This window comes from Neomonachus schauinslandi, chromosome 10 (genome assembly GCF_002201575.2).
Source record: "Neomonachus schauinslandi chromosome 10, ASM220157v2, whole genome shotgun sequence".
NCBI lineage: Eukaryota > Metazoa > Chordata > Mammalia > Carnivora > Phocidae > Neomonachus > Neomonachus schauinslandi.
The window spans coordinates 132,036,345-132,047,281 of record NC_058412.1 but is presented as its reverse complement, the minus strand read 5'-3'; the positions used below and the strand labels follow the sequence as shown (position 1 = coordinate 132,047,281).

Sequence of the window (10,937 nt, the reverse complement as noted above, 5' to 3'; positions counted from 1 at the left end):
GGGCCGACAAAACTGTGATGGGTAATTAGGTGGGAGGGGCACCCCGAGGGAGTGGCATCTGAACCAGGCTTGACGGGAGGATTGAAAGGATGGAGGCGGGACTGGCAAGAGGTCCCCGCGGGCCGGGGAGGGCGCAGCAGGAAACACGGCACACAGCCTGTGACTGGGTGGCGGAGGGGGCACCAGGAGTCGGGGGGGGGCAGCTAGCGCCCTCTCTTCATCCTGCAACCTGTCCCGTGTGCCCAGGAAGCGTGAGTTCCTGCCCTAGGTTCTGGACATTCAGGGCAGGACAGCAGCCCAGCTCGTGGAGCTGGGATCCTTTGTGCGTCCTCCTCCTGGGGGCTCAGCTGAGTCAGCAATAGTTCACAGAAGTGGGTACACCCGGCCTGGCCGGGGACCTTTGGGGGTTCACAGCTGCAGGTGGTCAGGACAGAGGGCGGGATGAAGGAATCGGTCATCTACCTCCATACCTGCCCACTGGGCTCTGACCATGTTTTCAGTTAGATGCAAAGAGCTCTACACGTGGGGTGAACTAGTTCTTTGCAAACTGGTTTTCCAAGCGTGGCTCTTAATTCTCTGAAGGAATGTTTGCTTAACCGGAATCCCTCATTTCCAGCCGTGGGGGATCGAGCCTGCTGCCCCTTCAGGACGGCTGGTAGAGGCTTCTTTGCTCCCCTTGTTGTCCGGCTCCCAAGGGACACTTGGCAGGTTGTTAGTATTTATTACTTTGGAGTTATGGCATGTATGTAAACTTTACACATAAGAACACAAATACATCTTGGCTGCACGCATAATTCTGCTCCCTGCCTGTTCCCTGTTGGCCTGGAAATGAGCCATGAGAGGAGCAGGTGTATCCCTTTTCTGATCTCATGTACTGTGTGCTCCTAATGCATAAAGTTACATAGTTGTTTCTAGCTGCCAACATCTCAGCCAAAGAGGGTGAACTTGACCTCGGAAATGCTGAAGTTCCTGAAAACTAAGAACTATGTTTTCATGGCCGGCCTTCATTTGACGCAAGGAACTAGATACTAGAAATGACTAACTACAAGGAAGTGGCCAACACGGAGAGACTTCCATGTCAGCTTTGGTGACACAGTGACAGAAGCTTCAGAACACAACAGAATAAAGCTGCAGGTGTCCACCCAGTTAGCCCCCTGGGATAAAGGAGCTTTTCAGTCTTGAGTTAACCAACTTTTACATTCCCAAAGTAGTATTTCATGCACCATCCACCCAAGTGATAGTATGATGCGACCAACTTCACCAGTGACACCAGCTAAACTTCTGTCATTTCCCCAGAATCCCACACAAGCAAAGAAAATAGCTCATTGTAGTAGCGCAACATTAACAAACTGGTCACACACAGGGCTGCTTCCTAATCAGCGACAGTTACGGCTTAAGTTCCTCATACACCACAAAGATGTTTGTTTCAGGGAATTTAAGCGGCTCGTTTCGTCAGATACAAAATTAGGGGTGAACAATGGCTTACATTTTTAAAATAGATGTTTTATTCCCCTAGTTCCATAAAAACAATGTAAATACAAGCAATCTGTACATCTTGCTGGTGAAGTCACATATTCCCTGATCCTTTGATCTCATCTTCTCCAGGTTCTCTGTTCTGTTGGGGCCCCACTGGCTAAAGGAGTGGAGTGGAGGTGGGGCTTAGAAGAGAAGGCCGTGGCTGTTTGGTTTGGTGATTGGTTTTATTGCTTGCCCTGTCAGTCCACTTCCATTCCTCCAAACGTGGAACCAAAGTTTAAGATTTCAGCCCTTAAACCTGTAGGACTCACCGTCAGCTTTTTTTTTTTGCATAGGCATTACTAGGGTTCTGAGTGGTAGGGAGACTGGTCGAGAAGGTGGTTAGGAGCGCGAAGCCAACTGTGTAAACAGAGACCAGACCACAGGAGGGACTTCCTAGCACTCTTATCAGGCATCTTGCTCAGCGGTGTCGATGTCCTTGGAATTAGATCCCAGAAAGGCAGTTCCAACTTGAAATCAGTAAAGCCTTTTGGCAATGGGCTAATTGCTTTAAAAGGGTGTGTGTGTGTGGCAGGAGAATCCACTTTAACAATCTTGCAAGTGGAGAATTTGTTCCACAAATGTTCTTGTAAAAGTTAACTGAAATAACGGACATAGGTTACTAAGGCTTAACCAGGGAACGGTCAGCAGCCAGGTGGTAAAACCAGGATGGTCAATTTATAGTTCCTTTCGTTTTCTGATTGTCACATATGTAATTAAACCCCCTCCCAAATCTGGATCTCCCTTGACCCAGGTGGCAGGGCAGAACTGGTTGAATCGGGGTCCCAGTGTGGACCGTGCTGTGTGTGGATGCAGCCCGGAAGGTAGCATTACAGGAATCCCACAGAAAGGAATTCCCTCCAGTCTGCCTGCTCCCGTTTCAGGGACAAAAATGACAATTTGAATCTGTGTGCTTGTCCCGTTTTTAACTGATAATGTCCCTCACAGCAATGGCGGGGGGGGGGTCCTCAGGTAAAACTGGCTCAACAGAAGGTAATAACACCTGCCCACCCCCTCCCTCCCCGGCTTGTATTATTTTGTATTATTTCACAGTATTTCACAGTTGCCTCCCATTTACAGCAAGTGCAGCTAATTTTCCTTTTTAGAGAGTGATACAAAATCTTTTTCTACATAACAATTTCAACTCAATTAAAAAATATAAGTAGCAACACAATTTAAACATTGTGACGGTAGTTCTGGAATGTTTGAGAGAGAGAAGGTTAAGCAAAGATTGTCTTAGCTTTCCATGTGTGCAGTATCCAAATTCACCCGTGGATAAGGCCGTCAGGAGCCACGTGATCCCACTACTACTGGATAAAATTCCCTTATTTTACCTAAACAGAGACAAATGACACTGACCTACTTCACTGAAATTTGAGAAAAGCCACCTGAGGTGGGGACCATCACGTCCAGATTTGAAGGTGTTTTCGGATCAATGAAACACACCAGAAATACTTGGTTATTTTTCTTCCCTAAAACAAGTGTAACGAACGTCAAAGCGTTGATGCTAATTTAGATCCTGATTACATATTGTTAAGTCGGAACTTCTGCTTCATAAAATTCAGCTGTTTTGCATCCTATCGTCTATTAAACCACAGGCAGCCTGACGACAGATCCTGGAGGAACGGAAATTTTAAAAAGCCAGCTTAATGAATCGTCGCCCTTTAAGAATTTGAGCGGAGATTAACCCCGGGGGCTTCTGCAGACCAGAACCTCGCCAGTGATCTTCCAGAAGGAGCATTTTGTAGGCTAACAGTTTTGTTTGAGATGCCAACTCAACTTGTGATGTTTTGCTGACATTTTAGATTATGCATACAAGCCCTACGATGAATAACATTAACAACATTTGTAAAGCAAAATAATTACAATTATTAAAAGAACCTGAATTTTGTTGCCAAAGGTCAAACTTACGAGAACATAGCAGTTAGCTTCCTGTCCCCACCCTCCCCGCCCCCCAGAAAAGCTCTATCCTAAAAGTAACCCAGAATTTCTATTTAAAAGAAATAGGTTTGAAGAGTTCATCAAGGCTTTGCAGCTGGAGGTTTAAAAAATCCCACTTTGCGAAAATATCTGACAATGAAGGGCACAGACACTAGGGTGATGCTGATTCGCACCGGGGCAAACAGCTTGTGGATGGCGTAGGCCACCACGAAGGTACTTGTGCCCGCCGCCATTTTCGACTGCACCAGTGACTCTTTAAATCCGAGTTTAAGCAGGATTGCAGACATGTCCACACCACTGCGGAAAGAGACCAAAAAAAAAAAAAAAATTTATCACAAGGCGTCAAATTAGGTAATCGATTTGGCTCTAAGATTTAAAGTATTTAAAAAACATGACAGAAGTGGCTAGATGAATACACATTCATAGGAAAAATGTTCTCATTCACAAAGAATCACACATGACAGTAAAAAAAAACAAAGATCTGTTCCTGCTGAGATCTCACCTTGAAACCACCATGTAAAATATGCCCAAGGAGATTAGTGAGATGCCAACGTGCAGCAACACGCCGACGGCACCGTACTCTTGAAAAATCTTTCTCAGCTGCTGCGACTTGCTTGGCTTTTCCTCCCCTGTGCTGCTGGCAGGTGGGGCTGGTGTCGCAGCGATTTTGCTGGGGTCCTGTGCACAAACAAAAAGAAGGGGAGACGTTCTGGGGCAGGAGCAAGGGTCTTAGTGGCCGTCAGCAGCTTTCGTGTTGTGCAGTGTTCTACTCTCCCTCCTGCCCAGTGAGGGACCAGTTGCCCCCTTCCTCCTCAGCCAGCTGAGGCTAGTGCCCACTTCGACACTGATCGCCCTGGAAAGCTGGGTATCGGGTATGATCGGCAGAATGACGGCCCCCAGGATATCCGGGTCCTAATCCCCAGAATCTGTGACTCTCTTACCTTACCTGGCAAAAGGATTTAGCAGATGTGATTAAGTATCTTGAGATGGGCAGAGCATCATGGATTTTCTGAGTGGGACCAATGTAATCACAAGGGTCCTTATCAGTGAAGAGAGGGAGGCAGGGGGGTTCAGGGACGATGTGAGCACAGAAGCAGAGTCAGAGATCTGAGGAAGGGGCCGCAGGCCAAGGACTGCGTGTGGCCTCTAGATGCTGGAAAAGCCGGGAAATGGATTCTCGCTCAGAACTTCCAGAAGGAACCAGCCCTGCCCATGCCTTGACTTAAGCCCATTGAGACCCATTTTGGACATTTGGCCTCCAGACCTGTAAGGTAATAAATGTGTGTTGTTTTAAGCCACTGGATTTCTGGTGAGCTGTTAGAGCATCAACAGTAACTAAAACCTTGGGGCTCACACACTTGGGGACACCGATGGTGCTTTATCGAGCACTGTCTGCCAGCCAGGCAGTGCTCAGATGCTTCTCTCCTTCTGCTGTCGGCTTTCATCCTTGCGATCACCTTCTAGGTAGATACTGTTTTCTTCCCACTCTCCTGAGGAACAACACAGGCCTCAAAGACCGAAGAATTGGCCCAAAGTCACCAAAACTAGAATCCAGGTTATCTGGGTCCACAGCCTGAGCACGCGACAACCATCCTAGACTCTACAAAACAAGGACAGTGGGTGCAAAATAAAATGGAGCAGAAGCTACGGTCTATTTACTACCAGAATCAGGGATTACCCCGGATATCTGAGCAGATACAGGGAGGGCCGATTCCGAGGCCACAAACACACCGGCTGGGATTTGCACAGAAACAAACCACCGGACTTGGCTTCTCTTAACATTTATTGAGCACCTACAGGGCCTGGAATATTTGGGAGAAACAAAAAACCCAAGAATGCTGGATTTCTTTTAAAAAAGCCTCCTTCTCAATATGGAGAGTGCCTTTTTTATGAAAAGATTTCTTAAATCTTAATGACCTGTCTCAGAGCTCTTCCTGGGAGGAAGTATCTGGGTCAGTGAGCTCCAGTTTCTGCCTCGCAACACGATTGGTTTTTCCTTCATATTTTTAGAGCGGGCTGCACCCGAGCTGCACTTCAAAGGCAAGAGGGAGGAGTATGACAGCCCAGAGTCCCCAGGAGGGAGGCACAGGACTCCCCAAACGAAAATGAAACAACACAGGGGTCCGGAGCAGCACCTCCAAACCTAGCAAGGCTCCCCGGGGCTGCAGGGGACCTCCCAGCCCTGCCCTGCTTCAGAAGCCCCTGCCCTGTGGGCTTGAGCTTTGACCAAGCATATGGGGCGGGGTAGGGGGGGCAGGTGGCTTTTCTCATGAGCTCCCAGGTGGCTCAAGTGCTGCTGGTCCATTTGTACCTATGTCCAGGTGCCCAGAGTCAGATTTTGTGCTCTGGGGTGAGGCCTGGGCACTGGGATTAGTTATCAATTGCCCGGGGTTGCCAGGTAAACCCCTGCTTACCAATCCTGCCTCACCTTGCCAGGCTTTCCCACCCTCAGCATGTTCTCCAGGGGGGCCCTCCCTGGCCCTCAGATGCACCTGCTGTGCATCCGACGGGGGACTCCTACCCATAAGCTTCGTTCCTGGAATTCATCTCAATTTCATTAAACGCTGCTCACATTCCTGGGAATCAAATGTTACGGCCACTTTCAGAGTTATGAAAACAGAGACTTAATAGAAGGGGAGGGGCTGTTGAGATCCAGTACTGAGTCATGGATCTCAGAGAGTGCATTTTTTTTTTTTTAGAGCGAGCATGCACACGTGGAGGGGGAGGGGCAGAGGAAGAGAGAGGGAGAATCTCAAGCAGACTCCCCACTGAGTGTGCAGCTGGACCCTGAGATCATGACCTGAGCCAAAGCCAAGAGTCAGACGCTTAACCCACTGAGCCACCCAGGTGCAGCCCCCCCAACCTTTTTTTTTGATTCAAGATTTTTTATCTTTAATCTCTTCACCCAGCGTGGGGCTCGAATTCACAACACCAAGATCAAGAGTCACGTACTCCACCGACGGAGCCAACCAGGCGCCCCTCAGAGAGTGCATTCTGATAGGCAGGAGCGCTGAACCTCTTCTGAAAGGTTTTAGGGAAACCACCTGTGTCCTCAGGCTAGGCCCCCCCCCCTCTATTGAGCCAGGTGCTGGGCTTAGCGCTTTAAAGGCGTCATTTCATAAAAACCCTCATGGTAACCCCATGATGTGGGCACCTCTGTGGCTCCCACTTTGACAGGCGGGAGACTGAGGTTCGGGGGCGAGTGGTGAGCAGGCTGGCAGTGTCTGGACGGGTCACTGCACTGGCCACCTCGAGGCCACATGGCTTCTGCAGTCAGACTCGACTTCGTGTCCTGTAAGAGCTGAACACTCCTAAAGTTCTGGAACACTTCTCCCGGACTTCAAGGCTTTGGCGGGGAGAAGGAAAACCAGCCAGTGTCCTTTAGGTTGGCTAGCACGTCTAACTTCCCGTTTTCCTCAAAGCTTTTGCCTGGCTCTGCCTCCCACCGGCCAGAACGGCTGCTCAGAGCTCAGGTTCGCTTCTTTCTGATAAACAAGGCCCCACCCGCCTCTCGGCTGCCGAGGAAGCCCTGCTCTCCAGACGTCAAGCGCTGATAGCACAATGATCTACAATCTACAGCCCAAGTGCCAAACAACGTTCTGAGGCTGAGGAGGGAGAAAGCCCCTTCCATTTCCCACCCTTGACACTTGGCCCGACCAAACTGAATTACGTCCCATCTGTCCATTCACCACAGCCGAGTGGAGCTGTCTCTGTTGAGGGCTCTTTTCTTTACAACCTCTATTTTGGCAAAAGGCCTTTTGGCCAAAAAAGAAAAATAAAGAGGCAGCCAGACTTCCAGCTACAGAATAATCTGCATCTCCTGCAAAACAATGGGAGGGATAAAATATTCAGACACAATGGACAATTTCCTGTTAGCTAGCAGCAGGGTTCATTGTTAACTTTCTAGAGTTAGAATCTTGGGACAATTTTCTTCCTTTTATTGTGGTAAAAGGAGGTATCTTTAAGCACTGTGAGCCATTCGGTTTTCTTCCTAACCCTGGAGGAGAACGAAGAAACTAAAATAAAGGAATTTTTGAGGGGTGGCTTGCAAGGAATGGAAACTTTTCAGACCTTCATCTCTGTAAAATATCACCCTAAGTACCTGTGATATGTTAGGCAATGCTCTGGGTGCATGTAACATTATACATCCCCTAGTGTCTGTACTGAGCCAAGCGCTTTTATATCCATGCCTGTGTGTGTGGGGGGGGGGGGTGGTGAGAGAGAGAGAGAGAGAGAGAGAGAGAGATTACCTCCCCCCACCCCCAAGCCAAATACTTATTAAAGTATAAAAGGCTATATTAGAAGGGGCAGGAGGGTTTGAAGAATAAGGCAAAGATGTTGCTCACATTGTCTAGAGTGACATCTGTTTTCATTCATTCAATAAGTAATAATACTAAACACAACACTACATTGTGATTATTTTGTACCAAGCACTCTTCTGAGTACTTTGAAAATATTAATTCAGATAATCCTCACAACAACCTTGTGAGATAGGCACTATTGTCATCCTTACTGAACAGAGGAGGATCCTGGATGCCCAGAGAGGTTGAGTAACTTTCAGAGGGTCACACAGGAATTACCTGTCCGAGGTGGGATCTAAACCTGCGGGTTCCAAGGCTTTTGCTCTAAACAACTATGCTGTGCTCCTCACTTACTCATGGATAACAGCTCTATGGGGGGTGCTGCTCTAAGTGTCTGAATGAAACAGACAAAACTCTACCCTCAGGGAGCCTATGGTTTAGTGGGGAGGGGAGGGACAATAAACAGAAAAGGAAAGTATCAGGGCTGCTAGATAGGACGAGTGCTATGGAGAAACATCAAGGAAGGGAGGCAGACGGGGAGGACTGTGGGGAGGGATGCTGCCAGTTTAAGGTCACTAAGGAGGGGCTCCCTGAAGACACAGCACATGAGCAAGAACTGACAAAAGACACTGGGGCTCAAAGAGAGCAAATCATTTGCCTAAGATTCCTCTCCCACAGTGTAAGTGTAGGCAGGCTCTGCCAGGTGACAAGACGTGAATCAGGTTAAGTGAAAAAGGCAGGATTCTCCTGTGGCTTTACCTCCTTCCTCCCAGTTAGAGTGGAGACCGCGCTAAAGGCAGACGCGGGAAGGTCTCTCAGGTACTTACTTAAAATCCTGGCACGTCTGGAGACCCTAGCTGCACTCCCTCCTCCCAATGGCCCAAAACAAGGTGCCTGTGGGTAGCCAGGAGCAGCTGACAGGGGAGACCCCTGCACCTGCTCCCAGGCCCCACGAGAGATGTATTTTCTCAGGGAGATGACACTTAGAATGATGAGTATCTTTTGTCCTAACATCCTGTTAGGTTCTGATCCCACTCGGATCCTGCCCATCTACCAGACAGCAGGAGAAACAAGCACAGCTCATGGGAGCCCTGTGATTTATACATTTACTGTGACAGTAACATCAACAGCTAACATTAATTCAGAATGTACCCGATGTCAGGTTTCACACCCGTGCTCCAAGAAATGTGAATTATTAACATCCCATTTTACAGACGAGGAAACTGAGAAACAGAGAAGTGGGGAGATTTGATCAAGGCCACAGAACTATTGAATAGAGACAGGAATACGCGGAGTCTTGAGACCGCACTTGTTACTACTGTATACACATATCATGCACATACATATGCATATTCGCGTATGCTCTCCTCTCTCTCTCTCTCTCTCTCTCTCTCACACACACACACACACACACACACACACACACACACACACACACGCCTGCCAGTGCCAAGGCCTGGGCTGGGGGCAAAACTGATGTGGCTGATGGGACAGACAAACAAGTCAGGAGACCATTCCAGATGATGAGTGCAGAGAGGAAGCACACCCATGGGACTGAGGGAGGCCAGTGGAGGCACCCAAGGCATCACTGGTGGTCAGGGAAGGCTTCCTGGAGGAAGGGACAGGTGGGCTGATCCAGGAAGAGTCACTAGGAGGCAACCAGGTATGTGTGGAGGGCTCAGGATTTAGGGACAAGATCTGCTGCCTGTTGGATGGGGGGAGAAGAAGGCAGGAGGCATGGTAAGGGTGTGAGTCAAATCCCCACGGAACATTCATTCAGGAAGCTCCATGGCACTGTGCTCAGGCCTGCTTCAGCTCATGGGACTGTCCCCCAAACTCTAGTTGGGAAGCTGCTATCTTTAGCCCTTTGAAAGGTCAGCAAACAGGCTCAGAGCCTTCAGCCTACTTGGGGTGAGGTCACAGGGCTGGTGAGCGGAGGGATCCCATCCCTAGGCAAAAGGGCTGCAGGAAGCCAGGTTCTGCGTGTCCCAACTCGTCAGTCCTGTGTCTCCAGACTGCGCTATTTACTACTGTTTTTCTTTCAGGAGACGAACTTAAAAAGAGAAAAAAAAACTAAAAAAAAAAAATTTTTTTTTTTTTTTTTAAAGAAAGTCCCTATTACTTTTCTGAAGGGAAACCAGTTTTCACTTACCATAGATAGAGGGCAACCGAAATGAAACAGGACAGAACGACACTGCTTCTTGCGCGAGTCTCGCCTGCAGCCTGGGAGGGAGGCCTGCTCTTTTGCTTAGATAAATAGGGAGTAGCAGCAAGCGATGCGAGGGTGTTCAAGAGAGCAGCACCCCCGGGGCCGTTCTCCTGGGCCCAGTGCGGAGGAGGCTCTAGCGCCACTTGAAGGGGAAACAACTCTGACAGCCATGTGAGCACGCTGCTAGCAAGTCCAGGCCCCAGCGACAATTCTCTGGGCTGCCGCCGCTGTGCCGGCCGCGGGGGCTCTGTCAGAGGCTGTGTGACCTTGGGCAGATCACCAGACCTCCCTGAGCCTCAGTTTCTCCGGCTGTCAACTGGGAGGATCGCTCCCTTGGCTTGTAGGGATTGGGGCCTCGGGGACCCCGGGGCGGGGGGTCGGTCTCGTACAGCTGGGCGAGTAAAGCTCTCCTTCGGCGGAGGTGGACCGGGATCCGGGCGCCCGGGGGCCGGGGTGGGGGTGGGGAGGCTTACCTGGCGGTCGCGGCTGTCCCCGCGGACCGCGCGCAGCAGCGGGGCGTCGGGCCCGGGCCAGAGCAGCTGCAGCAACAGGGGGCGCGGCGCGTAGGGAGCGGCGGCGCCCAGGAGCCAGGAGGCGCGAGGCCGGACCCGGGCGCCCACTCTGCCCGCGGGACCCAGCAGCGCCAGCAGCCCGGCCATGGCGCGCGGCGAAGCGCTACCACGGGCGCAGCTGACCGGAGGGGGAAGCGAGTGCCGGTGGGCGGGGCCCGCCGAAGCCGGAGCCCAGAGCGGCGTGGGCGGGACCGGACCCGCGCCATCCCTCCAGGCCCCGCCCTCCAGACCCCGCCCCTCGGAGCCGAGCCGCACGCGGGGTGGGCGGGGCCGAGCCGCGGGGTCCCTCCAAGGCCCCGCCCCCGCCCCTCTGGAGCTTGAGCCCCGCGCAGAGTGGGCGGGCCCGGGCCCTGAGCGCCTGGCGGAGTTTACCGGGCGGGTGGTTCGTGCCTTTTCCTT

At 50.7% G+C, this 10,937-nt stretch overlaps 1 protein-coding gene across 1 annotated transcript; it reads right to left on the bottom strand.

Moving 5' to 3' along the window:
* Nucleotides 1–1,400: 1,400 nt before the first annotated feature.
* On the bottom strand, nt 1,401–10,690 carry FAM210B (family with sequence similarity 210 member B). The gene is made up of 3 exons (XM_021677813.2): nt 10,440–10,690; nt 3,959–4,134; nt 1,401–3,753 (listed from the first exon to the last, which is right to left on the bottom strand). The coding sequence occupies exons 1-3, from the start codon at nt 10,623–10,625 to the stop codon at nt 3,537–3,539; spliced, it is 579 nt and encodes a 192-aa protein (XP_021533488.2). The 5' UTR covers nt 10,626–10,690; the 3' UTR covers nt 1,401–3,536.
* Between the last annotated feature and the right edge of the window lie 247 nt (nt 10,691–10,937).